At 44.3% G+C, this 23,717-nt stretch overlaps 1 protein-coding gene across 3 annotated transcripts in view; it reads left to right on the top strand.

Annotated features, from left to right (window-relative positions):
* Positions 1–23,717, top strand: part of SLC7A2 (solute carrier family 7 member 2) — a 55,561-nt gene that overhangs the window by 12,370 nt on the left and 19,474 nt on the right. For 2 of the 3 annotated variants that reach the window (XM_037055260.1, XM_037055258.1), the window contains 2 exons: positions 20,689–21,079; positions 21,565–21,720. In XM_037055260.1, the coding sequence (XP_036911155.1) occupies positions 20,704–21,079; positions 21,565–21,720 (532 nt within the window). In that variant the 5' untranslated portion in view covers positions 20,689–20,703. Of the gene's footprint in view, positions 1–20,491; positions 20,596–20,688; positions 21,080–21,564; positions 21,721–23,717 lie in introns of those variants that run through there. The other variant, XM_037055259.1, reaches the window with a different exon arrangement.

The raw sequence follows: 23,717 nt of genomic DNA, 5'->3' as shown, positions 1-23,717 counted from the left end.
TCAATCATGTATATATTTTAAAAAGTACCCCACTTAAAAAAAAACATCTGGCAGAACATCATTTAGTTCAGCGTTTTAAAGGGTAGTAACCATTTTATAAAACTTTCATGTTTCAAGGCACTGAACTCTGGGGTTTTACAAAGCCAAACAACAATCCTGCCCATTGGAAAAATTTCTCACTTAGAACTTAGTGCTAAAAGTTAGAATTCAGAGAGTTGGAGCCGAGACAAGTGCCACCAATGTTTATGTCCCTTCACAAGCCACCTCCCGACAAACTGTGACGTGCAGAACCGGTGAGTTCACAGCATTATTGCCATTCTTTAAGCAAATGAAACCCTTGGCTCAATGGCCCAAAGGTAACCTTTTAAACTTTCTAACTGAATGTTTCTTTCTTCTGAAACATGGCCACTGAATGGTTACAGAATGCCCACCAAAGGCAGAACTTCCCTATGTGCTTAGACACAGACAAGTAAAACAGGACATGTTTTTTTCGAGCTCTCGGAACTTATACTTGCGGTCAGGCTTTCGGTGTCTCTGTACCCAGGACAGAATAAGCAATGACATGGCCTTTCATAGGGCAGCGGAGTAAGGAATGGTGAGGAACTGTGGAGAACCCGAGAACAGTCGGTGTTAAAAATACCGTGTGCCCCAAAACATACACTGGGAGCTGGCAGGAGTGACTGATAAAACATTTATAAAGAACCCTGCAGCGTCCCTCACAATGTGAACAGAATAGATGTGGACTAGGAATGCAGCCCAGAAAACCTCTGTTTTTGTTCTGGATCTCTTCAGTATGTCGGAAGACACTGGTATAAAAAGCAATTCCAAATAGAAGTTCCCTTCTCAGAAATACACAGAGAGGAAGAGACTGGGTAAATGTACAGCAGCCGTTGACAGGAGTTGACTCCTTGCAGCTCTCTAATTTTGGAATAACTAAGATTTTCAGACAAGTCTTAAGTTTCCTTCTTCTCTTAAAGCCACTTGGAGTGGGAACAGAATTCAGTTTTGCTCTGTGGCATGTTATTCTCCTGCTTCTTGGATCCCTTATTCATCTCTTAGGCTAGCTTCACTCTCCTTTCATTCATCCAAAAATGTTGTCTTCTAAAAGGGATCCAATAAACCTCGTCTCCAAACAGATTCTGTGTTTCCAGATTATGCGCCCCAGCTGCCTTAAGCCCTGGGAGCCCAGCAGTCACGAGGGCAGAGGCAGTGCAGACCGATCCACTCCACTGTGATGAGAAACAAAACCTCCTGCTTGTGTGTGGTCCCGACATCCCCTGTGCTCAGCGTTCTCGTTGTCTGGGCTAAGTGCGTAAGCAGCAGCGCTTCTCTGGGCTTGCAGGAAGGTGTTTGATGAATGATGGGGAGGTGCATTGGTAGAGCTGTTATTAAGGTATTACCCGCCATTCGGAATGAAATATCCCTTACAGGGGTACAGGGGAAAGGGGAGAGAAAGAGGAACTGCGGTCGTTGGCACTAAAGTAGACTGGTTGCATCAGGCGAACCTTTAAACTTGAGAAAGGTTTACCGAATCAATATTTATTTGATCTGAATGGCAGATATGTAATGATGTAATGCCCCTTGACACTTATCCAAAGTCACCAATATTATGAGAACATACCTGTGGGGTTTTTATTTTCTGGTCACTGTAAACAAGACTGCTACTTTTTTTGGGAAGAGGATGTTGAATTGGGTGGAAGGTTTTGGACATTGTGGACTTGGGTATAAACTACCCATTATCTGACTTCATTTATACATTTGCAGGGAATCATGAAAAATGTAGTTTTTCAGTTATGAAAAGAAAAAAAGGAAATCACAAACCATAGAATGTGAGTTGTCAGGTACCTTAGCTAATACCCTTCTCACTATTTGCAGAAATTTCTGAATCATGTGTTCTCTTTTTAAGACAGTGACAAACCTGACGCCTTTAGAGGTGGGCCACTTCTTCTAGGTAGGGACACTCTTTATTAGGAAGGTCTGCAGTGTCTTGGTTCAGTATCACACCATTTTACATTTGCTTCCTGTATTTGGAGTTTGTGTCTTCTAGTGTATGGATAGTCGTCTTCCTACACGTTGTCATTCACACATTCAAAGGAAGCTGTCATCTCCTCTCTGTCTTTCTTTTCCTGTTCGTTTATTCCTTACAGCAGTCCTGTCTCACAGATGAGAAGAACGAGACTCCAGTGGTTTGCCCAGCACATGGCTGGTAGCTTGAAGCTTATGCGCCAGACTCTGAGCAGGGTTCCCTCTGGGTCCTGCTCCATCCCTGCTCAGTGTGCCCGAGTACCTGCAAATTCTTAATTCCTCTTCAGGTCAACATGGTCTCCGAACCCTCTTCTGGTCACTCTTGACTATACATGCTTGGTTAGCATTTAAGCAAAAAGGTGGTGGCTACTGGCCAAGCATCCAAACTTTCAGAAATATTTGAGTGGCTGCCATGTTCTAGGTTCTCTGTATGAATGTAGGATACACCAGTCCATGAAGTAGTCAAATGAAAACCCCTGCCCTCTGGAAGCTTCAAGTCTGAGGGTTTATATGGAGGCCCAGTCCCCTGCCCCAAAACCAACATCCAAGAAGAGTTTGGACTGGGGACTAGGGTTGGACAAGCAGTGTGTGATATTGAGTTAATGTGGGACTTTAAACGATATGTTAAATACACATCTACTATCGCTGCTGATTTTCCCCTTTTCATTCCTTCAAACAGATTCCTTCTGTGGATTAAGAAAATAATGTTGGCTTCACCTGAATTATACCAATTTATTTGCAGGCACAAAACAAGGCCCTAGAAAAAAATTGGTAATAGGAGGGGAAGATTCCAATATTATCAGAGGCCATTTGAAATAAAATCTGAGCAAAATTAAAACACAAAAAATGTGGTTTTCAGGGCCAGAAGACTTTCGTTTTGAATATGTCTTGAATTCAGAAATATTGGGATAATTAAGAATATTAGGTATTGGAGAACCCAAGAGATGGATAAGGAATGAACTAGACAGATTGCAAAATGAATAAAATGCTTCAGAAAACCGTATGTATTTTAGTAAAAGTCATGAAGTCTTTAGCTTTTCTATTATATCAAAGCCTTCTTTTTTTAAGCCTTCTTTAATATAATCATCACAGGTTTTAATTAAATCATCACAGGTTTTTCTAGCTAGAAGAAATGAGTTTTAATATATGTTGGAATTTTAATACAGACATAAGTTATGATGTTTATCCAGTTATTTTTGTTAGTCCCTAAATTTTCCTTATATTTTATTTGCTTATATTTTCGTAACTATTACACTTTCAGTCTTAAGGTAATGATGGCTTATGGATTTGAAAGGTGAAAGTCTGTTGGAGATGAGGTTTTAAAATTCCAAAGTCTTCCACATTTTTTCTGGTCTTGGTAACATCTGGATGGTGACCTTCAAATTATCTTTCATGAGCAGCGTTCAGCTGCCAAGAACCCGAGAAGAGCCGGAATTTCGGGTTTCTCCTTGGGGCGTAGAGGAAAGGGCAGGGACTCTGGAGCTTCACAGCCTTAGGTGCCGAGCCAGCGCTGTGATCTTCAGCAAGTGACTGAACATGTCCAAGCACCAGTTTCATCATCTGAAGACTGGCCATTTCCCCTGAGCTGGTTGTGAGGGTTAAATAAAATAATGTCATGTGCCCAGACATAATAAGAGACCAAAGAATGGTCCCAGTTACTTCTTTATATTTTCATGCCCCACATTTATGGCTTTTTTCTTATTTCTTCCATCCTTCCTTCTTTTTTTCCCCCACAGCATTCCAAACTAAAGGCACAGTATCCTGCAAGCCTTCAGCGTGCTATATTCAGCTAGATGACGTAATCGTGAGCTAACATTGGCTTTTAACCCAGCAGGGGCGACAAGTTTCTTTCCTTAAGGCATGCTCTGGATAGGATTTCAGCTGAGTTTAGAGTGCGTACGACAAAACTGCACCATTGTTGGCAGAGAATTTCGTGTGCTTAGTCTCTGGGATGTGGTTAGCTAACACTTGGCTCCTCAGAGCTCTCTCTCTGTTTCCTCGGTCCGGGCCCTTCGTGGGAGTGTATGATCCCGGAAAGAAATGTAAACTTCATGCTTGTCCTTTTAGATGGTGTGTACCAATCAAAATCTTCAGTGGCTATAATGAAAATTAACCATTAGGGAAAAGGAGTTGTGTGTGTGTGTGTGTGTGTGTGTGTATGTAATTGAGAGCCTTCATATTATGGCTCCTAAAAGGCTACCAGCCTTTTAGGTCTATATCTTCTATTACATCTCATTCTGGAGAGTCAGTCAGACTTGATTTTGTGTCCTCACTTCGATATACACTAGCTGGAATTTGACCTCTCGAAGCTGCGATTTCCTGATTAGTAGACTGGAGACAGTCACCGTACCTGCCCCACAGGGTGGTTGGGCACAGTGTCAGCGCTCAGCAGCGTAGCAGGAATACTGTAAAGGCCATCGTGGTGACAGTACATTTACGTACCTATAATGAACATGTCTCATTCTGGGCACTTGCTAGAACTCCTCCTCACTGTTGAAGTGATGGTTCAATTCTCCTTGAACAATGTCAGTGAAACCCTCTCTCCTTTTACATTCCTGCTGCCATTTTCTCTTTCCAGGGAAGCAGAAGCCACTTGTCCCTGAATCCTGGTCTTCCAGCCCTGCCCCTCCGGGTCAGCCTCCACTGAGGATGGGCCTGACGGGCCTCTTCTTTTGCTTCTGACCCTGCTTTACAGGCACTGCACCGGGGTCCCTTTTCTGGATCCTGGCAGCGGGTCTCTCATTAGCATGGGGTGCCTGGATCTGCTTGGCCAAAGAGGAAAGCCCCAGACAAAGCCTCGAAGAAAGCCTAAGTCTTTACTTGTCCGTGGGCACAGTCCATGCCCAGAACGGCACTAGCCTGCAGCCCGTTGCAAAAGGAAGAAATCAAACCCCAATGTGAAGGCAGAGTTTCTGAATGCTTTTGTTTCCCAGATGAAAGTGTTTTCTGTCAAGCAACTTCCTGGGCGAGAGAACACCCAGCGAGCGTGCTCTGGAGATTGTATTTGAAAAGTCCTTTGAGGTCACAGGGTATCATTGAGGCTGTGCACTCATGACTATGGTGGCCGCACAAGCTGGGCCAGGGGAGGAGAATGATGCGGGCTACAACCCTTGCTAGTCACAGAGAAGCAGAACTGAGTGTGTGTCCTTGGCCTTGGATATACTATGCCCCCCCATAAATGGCCAAGAGGAGAGACTGGGCAGGATTCTCACGGCTTCATAACATTGTCTCAGGTGATAAAATGAAAAGGACTGTCTGTCCCAAACATCTGCCTTTGTTTTCACCCCAGCACATCCACAACCTCCCAAAATAAAGGTTAGCCTCAAGGCCTCCCTCAAAGGCTGTGTCCCATGTGCTGATTAAGTCATAAACTGGGTTTTAAATTTCTATCACTCTATTTTTTCCTTTCTGTAAGTTATAGTGAATTGTTTAAAAAAAAAGAAAAACTCACTGGTGATTGTGGTAGTCTCTTGTTTTAATTCGTTTTTAAAATTTAATCTTCTTAAAATTTTTTCTGCATAATTATTCCATATGCTGGTCTGGTATTTCTAGTATCTGAAGTCTTAGGGAGTTTAAATCTGTTGGTTGTTCCCATGGACTCTTAAACATGGTGTTTTGTTTTGTATATATTTGGGGAGTTTTTACTGGAAACTTATTTTAAATGGAAGTGAATTGGGGAGGATCCTGGGGTGTGAACAGGGTGGCCTTTCCTCTTCAGAGGATGTTCATTTGCGTATGTAAGTGAGCTAAGAGACTGGAGAGTCCCTTAGGTGCTTAGAAGAGCTACCCTCCCGGACCATGTGGCCCCTCTGCCTTGCCCTAGCGGAGTCTGGGGTCCAGCTCTCACACCGAGGGGGGTCTGAGGCTTTGTACCCACTTAGGCGTTTATTTCCTTCATGTTCATTTAGCATCCCCTGTTCTGCTTCTATCTCACTCATTCTCAGGTATCCTGCCTGTGTCTGTCTCTCTGTCTGTCTGCCTTTCTCTCTACGTGCATCTGTCTGTCTGTTTGTCTCTGTATCCTTGCCTTGGGAAATTTTCATTATTTTCTGGTGAGCTGTCATGTTATGTTGTAATTTACTCACAACAGGATTCTGTTGTGTTTTTACGAGAAAGCTCTTCAGAATACGCAGCCCTCACTACTTCTGGAAACAGAAATCCTCGTGTACTTGTTGAGAATTAGTGATACGGGTGTATTTTATAGTTTTCAAGAAGCAGTTGTGAGAGGGGACAGCTGTCCTTGTACCCAGAAGGTGTAACAGTGCCATCGACTTGCAAGGCGAAGCCTCTGCTTTCTCAGGTCTCCTGGCATGTGAAAGACGGCATTGTCGAGCCTCCAAGAGACTCTGGGATCAGCGTGCTGCTGTTTGAGCATTAAGGGAATTTCTATGTTAAGAAAGAGAACTTTGTTTTTTCAAATGCAAAATCAAGGATTTTTTTCCCTCTCCTTTAAATGCCTCCACTTCTAAAACTTGGATAAAGAGGAAAAGGATGTGTTTATACAAAATCTCTTGGAAGAGAAGGATGGGGCGGGGGGCAAGGATGGAGGGGCACCCACCCCCTGGTCTCCCTGGGCTGCCCCGCCATGCCTCCCGGGAGCGAGCTGGACGGAGAAGCACTGCGCAGAGGTTGTACGTGGGCCACCCTTCGGTAAGCAATCACTTCCTCTCTGCCAGCTCTGCGAGGCGCCCTGTGTGGGCATGAGGGGTCGGAGATAGCATTCAGCATGGCAAGGCCCACAAGGTCCTCGACAGAGCACCAGGGGAATGGGCGACCTGGGTCCTCAGCTGCCCCTTTAGCTGTCCGTGTGCCTGGCAAAAGTGCCCGGGCCTCTGCTGTCTCCATTACGGTTGGAGTGCAGGACTGGCAGTCCATTTGAGTCTCAATCTTTTGTTTTTAAGTTTTTATTTTTTATTTTATTGTTTTTAAAGATGTTATTTATTTATCTTAGACACGGGGTGGGGGGAGGAAGAAAAAGAGGGAGAGAAACAATGTGTGGTTGCCTCTCACATACCTCCCCACTGGGAATCTGACCTGGCCCACAACCCACGCATGTGCCCTGACCGGGAATCGAAATGGTGACCCTTCGGTTCACAGGCCAGTGCTCAATCCACTGACCCACATCAGCCAGGACTATTCTGAGTCTTAACTTCTGTGCATCTGCAAATCTTTTTAAGGAAAAAATGGCTTTTATACATGGATTATTTTTGGTGTTCCAAGACAGGAATGTCAAACACATCTCTGATTTCCATTAGAATAAGAAATCCACAGCCACTGCCCTCCCCCAAGTGCCTGCTCTGCAGTGGCACTTCACATGTGTTTCCTCCTTTGACCTTCATAGCAGCGTGAGGAGACCGACTTCATTGCACCAGTAAGAAAAGGAGGGCCGAGAGGGACACCCTGCCCACCTCCGGGACCCCAGCTCCTTCCACACTGGATTGCTTCTAGAAGTCAGTTTTTATCACCAACTATAGGATCAGATGAATGTGGATGGTAATACTATCACACCTGATTCTCACTAGAATCTTTAAAGGTGTTTGATTTTGCACGAGGGCCATCTTAAATTTTTTTTGATGACTGGGAGGATAAGAAGAATTTTTTTGTTGTCATTGCTGTTGTAAAGGAGCAAAGGGAAAGCAATTTTCTCCCCTTCCCCTTTAATCTCCACTCTCAGGAATGAGTAAAATAATTGGCTGAAGTGTTTATGCACTTATATACACAAGCTGACTTTCACATCGAACTCTGATTTTTTTCCCTAGTTTGTTGGTAGCAGGGAAAAGTAAAGAGCCACATCGTGCTTCCAGGAACAAGTTTTTAGCACGTGTGATTTGTTCTCCTGTGCTTACTTGCTGGGTATCCTGATATCCTGATAGCACTTTAACATTTAGAAATGGAGAAATTACCAAAAATGATCGATGGGGGCAAGAGTCAAGGATGAGTCAGAGCTCAGCTCCATCCCTGCATCCAGATGGTTATAATTTAACACGGAACCATTTTCCTGTATTTTTGCTACATTTGTTTTATTAAATTGCTTTTTAAGTTAAGCGCTGTCCCTCCCTGGAGATCTGACATGTGCTGGGCTCTTGGTCTGCCCCATTAGAAAGGATATTTTGGTTGCATTTCTCTACTTGGGGGAAAAGGCAGTGTTTAGAAATCTTCAAAAAAAAAATCAAACAAACAAGCTCTAGAATGTGAAATAAGGAAGTGGCCCACAATCGTAGTGGCAATTCTTCTTAGTTGCATATTCCCCTGATTCCTCGGGGAATTATCTTTGCACTCACGGAAAGATGTTGCAAACCAAGTGCGTCACACAGATAGGGGTTCGGATGTGAGGCCCATGGGAGTCGGAAGCCCTGAGGGAGGCACAGTGATGACCCGGAGGGGTGTGCCTGCCAGGGCTTTAATCGAACAGTGAGCTGCTGTCCTTCCAGTCATCGAGGTAGAATTCTGCAGGCTTCCTCAGTGACTGGGAGTGTGTGCACGCACACTGGGAGTTCCACAAAGCGGCTCAGGGGTGCTGGAGCCATAGATGATGAAATGGTACTTTGCTGCCTGCAAACAAGGATGTTGCTGCAAGCGGGGTTGCATGACTGTGAGAGATTGTTAAACAAATTTGGTCTCTGCTGACATAAGACACATGGAGTGGGTAGGCTGGGTTAGTGAGAGTTTGGAGGGTTTGAAGAGTTTGCGCAAGCTGGACTTTTTGGTAATAGTCATAGAATAGTTGTCTCTTGGTGACGAGGAAATCAGTTGCTTTTATCCCTTAGAATGTTCCGTAGTGACCAGCTGGCAGACTCAGTCTGGGTGCCCTTGAGTTTTACAAAGCAGACTTGTAAATACTCACAGAAAATAGGGATAGAGCTCCATGGATTGTATGCAGCCCTCCAACGTAAGGCTATTGGGAGAGAAATAAAGACAAACACAATCAAAATCCCCACCAAATGCTCAGTGTGAAGAACAAGTTGGGTGGATTCCACAAAGGCTCCTAGAGGCTGCCACGGGAGTTCCTTGGACGTGCTCAGACTTCAAAGTCTGAGGAATTAAGACTCTGGGGGAATAAAGTGAATTGTATGGACCTGTGAAAAATAGCAAAGGAATGTTTGAGTGGAATCTCTATGAAATTTAGTCGAGGAGAGAGGAAAGGGGAGACCCAGGGTGGCAGCAGTAGGTGACCGAGGGGAGGCAGAGCTGCTTTGTCCCTGTTTTGCCTTTGTCTTCACTAGAAGGGTGGCGGTCTCCCCAGAGGACAGAACACCTCACTGAAAGGGGACCTGGAACCCAGACTGGCAAGAGGGAGCCTAACTGCTCTAAACTAGCTCCCAGTTTGGGGCCCAGGTGAATTATATCTCACACACTAAAGTAAGTTGTAGTTAGGAGTCTGGAGCCACTGCCTGTAGTCTTGGAGGCGCCCGGAAGTACAAGGAAGGGAGCAGAAGAAAGGAAAGAGGCAGATTTCCTTATTTTCGAACAGAGGCCAATGTAGATCTTAGAAACCACTGACCAGGGAGCTGGACACCGTTCACCAGCACGACTCTAGCCATTTGTGGAATGTAGTTGGAAAGAAATGACTGATTCGTTTTGCATGAGCTCAGCAAGAGCAAGTTATGCCTACAAAACTCCGCACTCTCTTTTTACGTGGTTATCTGATTGGTGGATTTGGGAAGTGTAAACGTAATGTATTAGGGTTTTGGCAAAGCACCTACCACCATGTGTTATGATAACCTTGGGATAAGGTGGAGAGAAATGTGGGTTTTTTGTTAGTTGCATGATATGCCCAGAGTATTGATTAATGGCTAGACACTGGTCTACAGAGAATCTTAGGGGCCTGCCATGGTACTCCTCTGTCCTTGGCCCTATAAAGTTTAAGCATGCTTAGCATTTACTTGGATTAGGATAGAAGACATGCTTATTAAGTTGGCAGTGACATAAAGAGAGGTAGGGACCTAAATACATGGAGGAGTGGATGGATGGGCAGATGGATGGGTGGACGGACGGACTTGTATCAACACATAACCCCAAATGATATGGAACTTAAAATTCTGGACTTAGGTTTTAAAACAATCAGTGAGACAAAATGGAATCAGGAAGACCAGGGTATATAAATATCTTTGAGGGGAAAAAAAGACATCTGAGGGTTTTAATGGACTACAAGCCAAGTACGAATCATTCGTTCACTGAACAAATGTTTACCTCACTTCTGTCTGTGTTTTAATTGCTCTAAGTGCTTTGAGAACACAAGAAATGAATACATTATAGACGTGCTGTCAAGAAGCTGTTAGTCAAAGGAGTGTGTTAGTTTTCCAGAGTTGCCGTAAAAGAAATAAATAAAAGTACCACAGGCTGAGTGGCTTCAGATAAAAATACTTACTGCTCCAGTTCCGGAAACTAGTCTAACATTAAGGCGTCAGCAGGGCCCAGCCCCCTGTGAAACCAGCGGGGAGAATCCATCTGGGGCCCCCCTAACTTCGGGTGGTGGCCATCGAGCTTTGGGGATCCTCGGCTGGCAGCTGCATCCCTCCACTGTCTGCCTCGGACATCACGTGGCATTTTCCTCTCCTTCTAGGGACACCGTTCGTACTACATCAGGGCTCACCCTAATGACCTCATCTTAATTTGACAACAGTGCCCAAAAAGCTGTTTCCAAATAGATACCTGGGTTTAGGGCTTCAACTTAACTTTTACGGGAGCACAGTGCATCTGAAACACGTTCGTCCGAGTAAACCGACTCTAATCCTGGGGAAGAATAAGTGCCGTAAAAATACCCAGTGTCGTGGGAACAGGTGATAGGGAGACCTCACTCAGCTCCGGGGAGGGGGTGTCCAGGGTGGCTGGGAGCCGTCTAGTGCAAGAGGAGGAGTAACTTTCCAGGAAGAAGAAACGACTAAGCCGAAAGCCTGGAGGCAGTTGAAGGCTTAGTGTTCTGAGAAAGTCAGGAGGAAGCCCAGAATAGCTGGAAGGTGTGAGCAAGAGGCAGAAGATGGGCAAAGGAAGTAGCAAGGAGTCCGCCTGTCTTAAGGTGGTTTGTGGTGTCTATTCAAAACAAGATGAAAAGAACTCATAGGCATATATAGACTGGAGGAAGATAATAAGCAAAGTAGACTGTGAACTAGTTTAAAGCAGCTAGGTTCCCTCTGGCCAGTGTGGGCTTGACCACATCTGCAGAGCTTTGCCTTGTTGGCAGTGTCGTTGAAAGTTAGGGTTTTCACCTGTGGTTCTCGTTCTTTGAGTTAACCTATTTCTCTGAGAGGAAAGAAGTCTTCGGATGATAGCCAATGGGATATTTTGAATGAAAAGGCTTCCATATTTGTTCTCCGGGCAGAATGAGGCCAGTGGGTAGGGGTTGTAGGAGGGCTTCGTGCAAGAAGAGGTCTTGTGTTAGTAACAATGGGAGTGACACGGAGAGCAGAGGGTGCCTTGAGATTTAGGCCTGCCCTGGCCCATGGGGGATGGCTGGCCACCTCTCAGAGATGAAGGGAATTCTGCAGTGGAGGTGACGGGGGAACCGTTTCCTCTAAGGTCCCCTGCGAGAAGCATCCACTAGGGTTTCAGTTATGAGAGAGTAAGATTTCTAACATGCGTTAACATGTGTTCCATAATTGAAAAACTAAAGGCATGAAGGAGGCTTTAAAATGAAATGTCACCGGGGGATTATTAAATAACTGAACTTCCTGGAAACTCTTTGTAACACAGTGTTGTGTGTCAGTGGTATCTCAAGTGCAAATACCACCGCCAAATTGTCCCCACCCACGTGTTCTTCTGAGGCCGTGGAGTCTCGGTGAGCGTCACTGATCTCACACCGTCGGCACCACTGTCTCTTCTTTCCCTGCTGAACCTCCTCTCCACCGCCCTTGCTGGCCTTGTGCTGCCCGGCTTGTTTCTAGGGATCAGTTGCCAGTCATTTATGCTAAGCCACATAAACCCTACTTAGAAGTGATGGTATGTAAATGTGCACATTCTGCTTGACATCGAACAGGCAGGTTTACCTTCACTGGGGGTCGGAGGGAGCAGAAGGACACGTAGTACACGCAGAGTGTTAATCCTACCCCGGCGTCTCGAGACCCAGGATGCCTACCAGCTGCCAAAAGTGTATTTGAAGGGGATTTTGACATTTCCTTGTACCTCCTGAAGGAGGTCCAGTGCGTATTCCACACCAGCACTTCCCCAAACCCCCTTTCCTCTCCGCCCTGCTTCTCTCGGCCAGATGGACGCCTTCTGGGCTGCTGGCTTTTCTTCTGTCCCTGGCCCTTTGTTATACACACCAGCCTGGCTTCTTGGCTTGAATTTTTCTAAGTGGGAGGTGTACATATTTTTTCTTCTAAGAGGCAAGAAAGAACTTTCCTGCTGTCCCTGCAGCCACTCAGAAGGCCTGGGGACTGACACCGCTGTAGGGCAGTGACGCCAGGCTGGCCAGTCTCGTTCCTTCTGTGAGGACAGCAAGGCACGTGTTCTAGGGGCAGTCGGGGGACACCTGCACCACGGGGTTCGTGTGGAGAATAGCATAGTAGCAGGTGAGGAGGGTCGGCAAGGCCACACAACGGGGGAGTGGTTTTGAAACCAGGCTGAAGTGCGCTCAAGTCACTGAAATGGAGAGGTGGAGAGGAGCCGGGTTAGCTACGAGTGTTAGTGGACAGATTCAAAGCATCACAATTCAGCTCGCCCTGCATGTTCCCCAACAATTCACAGTTGTTATTTAGGAGGACGCTGATATTTGTAAACACTTACTAGCATGTTTTAAAATGAAGGACACTAAACCCTGACCAAATAATTCATTTACAAATCGCTGCACAGCAAGGTTTTGAATAATTGCATCCTGTCCCCAGGCGTCCTTTGAGGTCAGGGGTGGGATATGACCAGGCTGGGCTCCTGGACAAAGAATCAAAGCCCATGGGCTGGTATTTCTCTCTCCACTTCCGAGCACTCTGAAGGTCAAAGAAACAGCAGGAAGATGAAGATGGAGGGAGTTCCGTTTGTCTTTATTTGTGTTATATTCTTGTCTTCATACCACGGGTCCACCGTAAGCATCTCATCATCCAGACTATGGTAGAGCTTTTGGAGGCAAGAAGGGCAAGTTATTGTTTTATTTCTGGGGAACAAAAAGATTAGAAATAAGTGTTTTAAAACGTTTGAGAAACTGCTAGTAGGCATATATGCATATATGTTTTAAATTTCTGCTTAAATGGCAGGCCTTACAGTCCTCGATACCTTTTATTTTTATAAGCTGTATTCCTTGTAGAGACAACCCTTCTCATATTATTTGTCTAGAAAACACTTACTGATGAGTGATTACCAAGCAGGGCTTTTAGAACTGTAAGGGATACTTTGAATTTTAAATTGTATAGTAACGCAAGCTGTTGCTATCCAAAATTAAAAACCAAAATAGATGTTTTCAAGAACTTCTGATGAAGATTTGGCAGATACATATGATTCCTTTAATGACTTTTTTTGCTTTTTCTAAGGGAAATAACCTCAGTTGCTATTAAATATTAATGCAAAATTTAGGATCTTTTTCCAAGAAAGGATTAGTTTTCTAATGAAGTAAGAAAGAGAAAAAGGTGAGTTTTTAAGGAATTGATTTTAAGAAGTGGCTGACTGTATAAACTGTCAAAATTTCAGTGAGAAAGAGTGGTGATATTGTCAAGTTTTTAGAGAAATGCAGTTGGTTCTTACTTATATTCTTTGTTCTAAGGACTAGTTAAACAGCATCCAGCCTTTTCTGAAAGTGAATTCTGGAATGAAAGAATGGGTAAGAGTCAGAGCAGTTTTGGCTCCCCCGAGGAAGACTTCTCTGCCAACCCTAGCCCCAGCCCCCATTCTGAACAGGGTGTTCCCCTCCCGTGCATCCCAGAAGTACCCTGGGCTTCCTTTACGCACAAGCATGTCACATGGGATGGCCCAGTTGTAACTCTTTGGCCTGTATGCCCCTCCTCCACCACCCCCTCGGCCCCACTCCCTGGAATTTTGTTTAGACATTGCATTTAGACCATTTTATTTTTCCTTTTTAAAAATTCTAAGGCTTGAGCTTTCAGAGAAATTGACAATTCATTGAGTAATTGACAATAATTCATGTGCACTAACTACAGTCTCTCCAACTTGAAAGTCCTCATCAGAATTTTTCTCAGTTTTTATAACACTATTACAAAAATAGAGCAGAAATATGACAAGAATGTCAGACCTCGCTTTCAAGGATCTCATTGTTTCAAGTTACATTAATTTTTAAAATCCTTTGTTTGCCTATTCTAAACGTAAAATGTAGTGGCTCTGAATGGTGGTGAAGAACGGGCACTGTGTTAACTGCTTTCTCGGAGCGCACAATAGAAATGTTTTACTCAGACTTCCTGAAGCCAACAGGGACGTCCAAACCTCTCGCAGCCAGCAGCAGCATTTCAACAGTCTGCCAAGCTGCTAACAGTTCTGGCGATATACTGTTTTCTGTATTTTAAGAAGTAACAAATCAGAACATGCTTTTCAAAACTGACAATATGGTTGCAAAAATGACCATTTTTAAAGACATGCCTTGCCAGCAGGACCATAAATCGTAAGTGCACTTGGTATATTACCCATCTAAATTGCTGGAACTTGGACTAAAAATGCATGTGAATTCTTGTTGAATTCCTTTCCTGCCACAGTTTGATGGAAGGAATTTTGCCTAGCACTGAAACAAAAGTGGTTGAATTTGAACAATTCCTGAAATTAGGTGCCACTGGGGGGAGGGTGTTTGGTGGTGGGTTGAGGGAGTACTTTGACCCTGTTTGGGAAGAGCATGGGTGGAGGAAACGGTGCTCTGGGGTGTTTCTCAATTCTCTGCTCTCAGACAAGAAGAGCTGTCTTGTACTCAAACACGTCTCCTGGTTCATGGATATACTTCTGGCATTGTTAATCTGAAATTGAGCTCCTAATCCAGAAATAACTTTAAAAATCGTTGTGAGCAGTGGCTGTTTGTCAACAGGGGCGTGGGGCCCTCCCAGGCACCTGGGTTCCACTGGTATCCTGGACTTGGATCGAAGAGGTGTGATGGTGCATTAAAATTGGAATGTAGATCATAGAGAATGTTCTTTGCTTGTTTTTTTTTTTTTTTTGTTAACAGTTGTGTTTGTCACCTTAGGCCTCATCTTGAGAAGTAACACTGAGCCAATCACCTTCTTGATTGGAGAGCAGATGGGACTCCTGTTTGCTCAGCAGGAGCCACTGCAAGCTCGGTAGCACTTGGCAAGATCGCTGAATGGATTTGATTGACAAAGATTGGCAAAGACTTAGAGATTTAAACCCGAGTGATCTAGAAAGCCCGCCTGTGTAGAGTATCCTGTTGCATGAAACTGGCATGTCAGATGCCACCGTGTTTTCTGACAGTTCAAAGAGCTTGACGTGGAAATTCTAATTGTCATCTAGAAGCCACGCTGACCCTTACTTGCCCCTACCTTTCCCCAACCCCTGGCACACGGGAAACACTCAGCAAACACTAGCCATTTCTACTAGCACAGTGCTTATGGGGAGACGGGTGTGAGACCTCTGGGAAGGCCATCTCCTGACGTTTGGAATGGCACGTATAGGGTGACAGGTGCCAGCAGAGGACACTTCCTTTGGTAGCTGGTTGGGGAGAGGGAACAGGTTGTACCCTCTGGCAACCGGGGTGGTTTATTAGCCAAAGATTGCTAAGGCCTCATGGGAGTGGGCCCCAGGCCACCAAGCCCTTGACCGTGAAAACAGGGTGCTGACTGAGCAGGCACTCCGCTTACAGGGGGCTTCGGGTTCTGCCTTCGTCTCCTCGGTCTCCTCGCTCGTTCGTTAACTTCTGTTCTTCTCCAACACTGGAAACAAAAGCGGGACTCCATTCCTTTTATTATTCTGCATCTGCGTGGATGAGACAGAGGGTCAGGCCTCATGCCTCCCTGAGCCTAAAGGGATTCGCATGTTTCCAAGTGCCAGCAACCTTGACAAACCTTCCAGAATTCTCTGTCAGCTGTTGGTTTGCTGCATGTCCTCAGGAGAGATGCTTGTCTCTGTCTGGATTCCACATCAGAAATTTCTAAATACTTTTCATTCCTGGCAGCGCCAACGTAGCTTCCTGGAGAGAAACTAAAAAGGTTATTTCTACAGTGTTGTGGCTTTGCAGAGGCCTCCACCGAGTCTTTCGTTTTCTCCTTTTTATGTATTTGTGTTCATTTATCTGGAGGAAGCCTCATAGGAAGATATTCTACAGACAGTTTGATTTGGAGAAAAGATAAGCTTTGGACCCAATGTAAATGAAATGTGTGTGAAAAGAGCATTTTTGTTTTCCAGAAAAATAAAGGTTTTAGGTTTGAAGGCAAAGGTTTGTTCTTATTGCTTGTCTTTGTTTTTTCCTAACTAAAGTGAACAACTAAGTTACCCTTTCAGATTATCTTTTATATTCTGATTTATACTTTCGATATATTTTTTTAGAAATTAATTTCCTAAATGTAAATAAAAAACAAAAGGTCACTGATTCCATGGTATTATATCCATATTTCTCCCTCTCACTGAATTATTTAGCCCTGCATGTAATTTGAAAATATGTTTTGAGCTTTAAAGTGGAAGAAATGTCACTGATGTTGAGGTTGCAGGTTGCCAAACCCAAAGGTCCGATTTAGAGAACACACACACGTGCACAGTGGGACAAAAACCCAAGTTCTGTGTGGTTTAATCCCTTTTTCCCTGTCGGTCTACAAAGTGCAGATGACTCACTATGATTCTGGCAACCGAGAGACCGGGGAGGAGACACGGGCTCCGACTAGGATGAGCTAACCTGTTGAGGATTTGCTGGGGCACCTGCCCCACCGGCTGCCACCACTCCTTTCCCTGTAAGATTTATTGACGGGGCCTGTGATGCCGAGATGGAGAATTAAGTCTGAAAGGTCAGCCTTGACTGAGGGCGGAGGGGAAAGATTCGTTTCCACGCAGCTAACTGCTGATCAGACTGTAGAGCCAAAGCAAAAATCCAGGGCTGTTTTGACAGCGATTTGCCGGTTGGAGAAGATTCCTGTGGTGAGTTGAAAGAAGTCGGCTCCATGATGTTGTCACAACCTCAGGGCTAGGGATTTACTTGAACTTGGATTCTGCACCGTCACCTTTGGGACCTGGGTTGAAGAAGATTGAGAAGGAGGTTCTGCCAGGTTGCTGAGGAAGGAGTTTAGCTTTTTGGCGAGAATTAGTATGGGCTCTGTCAAGGAGTTAGGTTTCCTGAAATTGTTTACATAGGAGAAGATGTACCTGCAGCGTCAGATTCCTTGGGATCCTTCAGAGATTTTCTCCTGCAGGGTCTATTCCTGAGTCCTTCCAGCCTGCCCTTGGCTAATTACATTCTCAGATCTGCGCTGAAGGTGTGCAGGTTTTTCTCTTCAATAGAGAGGCCGCTGCCTTAGCATTTAGTAAAATAATTATTTATTGAAGAAAGGTTCATGTCTGTTTCTGAGATCACTAGAGTCTCTTGTGACCTCATAGGAATGTTGATTGGAGGCTAAGTCCGCTGGTAGGAGTGTTATGTAGACCTCCACATGTATGCACGCTTCATGTTAAACTCCAGTCCTTGGTCGCAGTAGCTGACAGTGCTCCTGGAACAGCATCGTCTGTGCTCTCCAGACCAACAGTCATCTTTTTTTGTTCTTCTTTTTATTTTATTTATGTATCTTTAGAGGGGAAGGGAAGGAGAGAAGGAGAAAAATATCAATGTGTGGTTGCCTCTCGTGAGTCTCCTGCTGGGAACTGGCCTGCAACCCAGGCATGTGCCCTGACTGGGAATCGAACCACGATCATGTGGTTCACAGGCCCGCGCTCAATCCACTGAGCTACACCAGCCAGGCCAACAGAGTCACCTTAAAGGGCCTTGTGTGTTCTCCCGACACAGTTGCCTGTCAGAGAGGAGGGGCACCAGAACCCAGAGAGGATGGTGGCTACAGACCTGGGCCCAAGGATGAGTGCGAGGGCAATTGTCTTCAGCAATGAAGGGATCTTGCAGCAATGAGAATAAGGGTGTCGTCACCATTTTACATAGGGAGCATATCTTTTTAAAATGTTTTAAAGGAAGAGTTCTACGACTTTTAAAATATGTAAGTGTCAAATTATATCATTCATATGAGACGCATATCCTTTTTTCATTCTTCTTTTGCCACTATACTTTCATATATCAGTCTCTACACACACACACACACACACACACAGTATTTTACAAAAACACAGGATTCTTTTTTCTTTATTGAATGAACAGTGCGTGATACACCTGCTAGGACTCAGTAAATGCTGGTTTAACAATGATTCATCACACTGACCCAATATGTTTTACATTGCCTTTCTTCCATCCCTTTATATTTCTACAAAATTGATTTTGGGCCCTGGCTTTTGCAATCAGTATGTTATCAGCTTTGCATGGTTGAGAGTGTTTGTGGAAAACACTGTGTAGCCTGTCCGTTCTAGGAAGTGTTCCTGACGTAGGCTTTTCTCTTACTCAAAAGCCACTGGGTACTTGACAAATGGCCATTTCATCTCATTTTCCGGGGGTGACATGGAAAAACTGAGCCTAACACACTTTCCAGAAGCAATCGGATCTTACCTGATTGAAGCTGTGCATTTCCATCCAAGACACTTCATCTCCCTACACAAACTAGAGTGAAGAAAGTTCACGTTTATGTTATAAGGTGAGATGATAGTCATTGATCTTTTGGGTTAACTGTTAACAGTCAAAGTTTATTTGTTAAAAATAGTGAAAAGTTTGTTTATTAGTTGGCTTGCTTATTCCCTTTCATCTTCATGCCGTTTCTTTTTTGTGAGTTTTTAGAAAAGAAATTTCACAGAGAGCATCATAACCATAGTACTTGGAAAAGGATTTAAAAAAAGACACCTCATCCACAATCCCCTCACACTCCAAAATTTCTTCTTAGTTGTCCTTGCTTTATTCTAGATCCCTTCTCTGAAATATCCAATCGTTAGAGAAATTGTGTCTTTTTCATGAAAATTGAGGGTAAGTTCTTCGTCAGCAGTGTTTTCTTTAATGACAAACACGTATGCCTCATTTGGTATATCAGTTGTTTACTAAAGTTGTGTACAACATGGTCCCAGTGTCACGTGATCTTAAATCGTTACTAAATTCGGTAATTCGGTGAGTCTGCATTTCTGAGCATTTTTCAGTTGGCAGTGGTTTCTAAATCCTGGTCTTTGCACTTCTCTGTATAAAAACATCTAAATGTTAGGGAAGATGAGCATCTATAAATGCCTTCAATTCCACCCACCCCACACACCTCAGTTGACCTCTCTATAACTTCGGGTTTTCACTTTTTGATTCTTTGTTAACTAGAACACTCTCCTACCTTATCTTCGAGATGTGTTATATGAGAAATGGCTAACCAAGGGCTAGTTAGGGGTAGAAATTAATACACATCTGAATTGTAGAAGTATTGGTACCTCTTGATTTTGAAAGCCAGAATATTGGCAACATCGGAGATATCATTCATCTGTATTTCCCATTTTTTCACCAAGTATTTGTGAGGTGCCAGGCTTGGTGTTTTGTCCCATGGTGTAGAATATACTGATGTGTAAAACTTTAATGTTAGTATAAGGAACCTTCCATACTTGCTGTCTACTTTCATCATTCCATCTAAAAAGAACACATAAGCCCTGGCTGGTATGGCTCAGTGGACTGACTGCTGGTCTGCAAACCAGAGGGTCGCCAGCTGGATTCCCGGTCAGGGCACATGCCTGGGTTGCAGGCCAGGTCCCTGGTAGTAGGCGTGTGAGAGGCAACCACACATTGATGTTTCTCTCCCTCTTCTTCTCCCGCCTAACCCCTCTCTCTAAAAATAAATAAATAAAACATTTAAAAAAATAAAAAACGTCTAAAAAGTACATAATACTTGGCATGGACTTTGGGTTTATTTATTTGGAAATTTCAAGTAACTGTAAATAAGCATGCGTGTTTTATTATAAATTCATACTTCAAGCATGGTAGAACAGCAATTTGAGTTAGAAAAATCCAAGCATGTTTTGGGGGGAAATTTCTTTTTATTCTAAAAGGTTCAAATGGCTCCACATTTAAAAAAAAAAGAACAAAATGAAGAAAGACGCTCACACGTGTTTCTTTGCTAAAGCTGTGGAATACAGAATGGTGGAGTATTTATCTGTTTTGGGAATAGCGAGACTGCAGGTCCCCCAAAGCTGGAGACCATATCTGTGCACCACACCATTCTAGACTTACTCTGAGTACAATCCCTGGTGTGTAAAGATGCCTGAAAAATACAAGTTGAATGGGTGAAGGAGAAAAACAGAGAGAACTGAAAAGATGAGGTCATTCACCCCCTTGCTTATAGCAAAAACAAATTAGCCATCTTTTGGAGTATAGGAACATCAGCATATCTTTAACAATTGTAGCGCAAAAAAATGAAAACAACAAATCTTTTTAATTATTCAGGGCTCCTATTGCTTTGTGCCCCAGTTCAGGCATTGTTGTGGTCTCTTATTAAAGGGCATGCGTGAGTGAACTCTTGAGAAATTCACAGCTTTGGCTAACGAAGCCCTCTGATTACTCTGAGACACACCTGTAGCAACAAGTGGGAAAAAAAAATCCAGGTACCATAATGGCCCTGAGATGCTGGGCCACCCGTTGGAGGGATGATGACTCTACATCAGCTTCTAATGTCCTTCCTTCTTTCTCTCCCTCAGGTTGACCTTTTCACCATGATTCCCTGCAGAGCAGCGCTGTCTTTCGCCCGATGTCTGATCCGGAGGAAAATCGTCGTTCTGGACAATCTAGAAGATTCCAAATTAAGCCGTTGCTTGTCCACCGTAGATCTCATTGCCCTGGGGGTTGGAAGCACTCTGGGTGCTGGGGTTTATGTCCTCGCCGGGGAGGTTGCCAAATCCGATTCCGGCCCCAGTATCGTGCTGTCCTTCCTCATTGCCGCCCTGGCTTCGGTGATGGCAGGCCTTTGCTATGCTGAATTTGGGGCCCGAGTCCCCAAGACGGGGTCCGCGTATTTGTACACTTACGTTACCGTCGGAGAGCTGTGGGCCTTCATCACCGGCTGGAACCTCATTTTGTCCTACGTGATCGGTAGGTTTCCCGAAATCAATGTAGTTGGATGGGAAAGGAGCGGGTGGGGCGGTGGCCGTGGCACTCCTGAGTGCGAGGCCTTGGGGGCCTCTATAGGTCTGCTTCAGTTAGTGACGCTGTGACCTTGAGGGAACCCTGTGGTCCCTCTGCGTCTCCTTTTCCTTACCTCTAAATGTCTCTCCTCACTGCAAAATTGGGGGATTCTGCTTCATCTCTGAATGTGCCTCTTACTGGATTTAAAAACCTCTTTTAAAAAAAAAAATTATAGTTCTTTAATGCGAATAAAGTGACCTGATGGTGATGGGCTTGAGCATTTAATTACTATTATATAATTATAAAATGATGAAGATACTTTTATATGGGACTGAAATGTTCCATTCTGCCTGAAATAATCCATGTTCATCCTAGAACAGAATAGCAACTGATGTCTTGTTAACTTTCTCCCGGTGACCTTGCATTTTCCGAATGTTCTGTGTTTTGGGAAGGTACATCGAGTGTTGCGAGAGCCTGGAGTGGCACCTTTGATGAACTTCTGAACAAACAGATTGGTCAGTTTTCCAGGACATACTTCAATATCAATTATACCGGCCTTGCAGAGTATCCTGACTTTTTTGCCGTGTGTCTCATATTACTTCTGTCAGGTAAGAAAGCCGGCACACTTCTCCCTGCGTCAAGCCAGACTAACAGTCTCAGTGAAACTGGGGCTTGAGTTCCCAAGACTGAGCAGCATCTTTCTATACTCAGGTTATGACTGGAGATCTGTGGGCCGGGCTAGAATCACATTTTATCTTTATCATGTCAGGTACGCTTCGAAATTTAATCTAAATAGAAAGGAGTGGTGGACATAGCACTTTGGGGTTGATGGCACCTGGAATGGACTAAATAACAGGAGGAGGCACATCGATTTTATCGTGCTAATTAGAGATGTGCAGAAACGGCAGTGAAGTTCCAGTGAGGAAGAATGCATGGTTTTGGGCATTATTTTAGATCAGCTGAGGGTACTGGCAGGCATCCTCTTTCTAAGAGGAAGCCTGTTTCTATGTATTCCCTTAGCTAGATGGTGTAGGCATCTGGTTGAAAAGGACGCGTATTCTAACCACCTGTCATTTTTTAATGTAGATGCTATATAAACAAACGTACTTGGTACTAGAATTTTTTCATTTTCAGCAGCACTGCAGCAGAGTGATTTGGAAAGGCACGGGGTCAGAGTCAGACAAACCAGGTGGCTCGTCCTGTGCGGCAACCTGCTATCTTTGGAACACGGAGTGACTTCAGTTTTCCATGATTCAGTTTGCTCATGCGTAGATACCATGTCTATCTGGTGCAGGCTTCCTGCTTGGTACCTAGCAAACACGTAGGTGGCAGGCGATTCTATTCTGTAGGTGTAGTTGTCCCATTATATTTGCTGTCCCATTATATTTGTTTTTAACCACGTGAGCATCGTCTGTTTGGATTGTCATCCCTACCTGCCTTCCTGCTTACACCCACTAAGAATAGAGTCCGTATTTGTTCCCACTGTTAACTGGACATGTGCTGAGTAATCTGCTCCCTCTCTCCTGGTCAGCCTGAGATCTATCTGTGTCCTCCCTTGGGTACAAAGAAGTGGTCGAAACATCTTTCCATAATGAATGTTCACCTGTACGATGACATGGTTTTTAAAATAGTTTTTTCTTTTTAAAAGTTGGTCATTAAATGCTTTATAAAGAGATAGGGTCAGGGACATGAACAGAATTTATAGATCAGAAATATTTGGCATTGAGCTCTAATATCAAGAAAAATCGCCTTAATTGTTTTCAACAGGTGTTCGTTTTGGTTTCTAAACAGCTTAGCCAACATTAAATTTGTTAGATCAGATTTTATTTAGGAACGGTTTCAGTGAACCTAAAATATCCAGCTGCAGTCTCTAAACAATGAGAAGCGTGCGGCCATGACACAGTTAGAATCACTGAACTCTGTGACGAGACGTGGCCTGGCCTCGCACCACTGGTCTTGTCTTCATCGACCATCAGGTCTTTACTTTAAATCGAGGCTAAGCTTGCACACTGACATTGTTCTCGGACCATTTGAAGATAAAACCTCCTATTACAAATCTCTATTTACAGCCTAATGCCAAATATCTTGGCAAGTGAAGCAGTGTTTCTTAACGGCGTCCGGGAAGTGCATATGCAATATTTGGATGAGATAGTCATGGGTCTCTAATTAATCTGCCGGCTGGGGATGGGGATCTCGGAAGAGAGAGCGCACGTGAGATGTTGGGAGACTTTTCCAGAGCGGGACAGTGGCTTGGCTGCTTTCCAGCGCGAATGGTGGTGGGAAGTGTGTATTTCCCAGCCATGTGGTGGTTTCCAGTCTGACAGATAGTCACAGAGTCAGAGTTGTACTGACTGCACAATTGTCCTCAAATTGTTAACACAGTTATATTGCTGCGCATTCTGGGAGTTACGCGGGTGGAAGAATGAGGTTTGACTTCTCCCAGCTCTACCTGGGGAGTTGTGCGGACTCACTCGGTCCCAGGTGTGTAGGTGAGAGAGCGGCGAGCGAACATGGGATGTGACCCTTCCATCACAGTCCTTCTCCCAGAAGCGAAAAGTAAATTTTGTTTGGTCTGTAATTCACATCTCACACAGGATGAAGTACA

Source organism: Sturnira hondurensis, unplaced genomic scaffold (assembly GCF_014824575.4).
Source record: "Sturnira hondurensis isolate 20B ecotype Veracruz unplaced genomic scaffold, ASM1482457v3 Scaffold0008640, whole genome shotgun sequence".
NCBI classification, from domain to species: Eukaryota; Metazoa; Chordata; class Mammalia; order Chiroptera; family Phyllostomidae; genus Sturnira; species Sturnira hondurensis.
The sequence above is the reverse complement of the archived record's forward strand: the minus strand, read 5'-3'. Positions and strand labels throughout refer to the sequence as shown.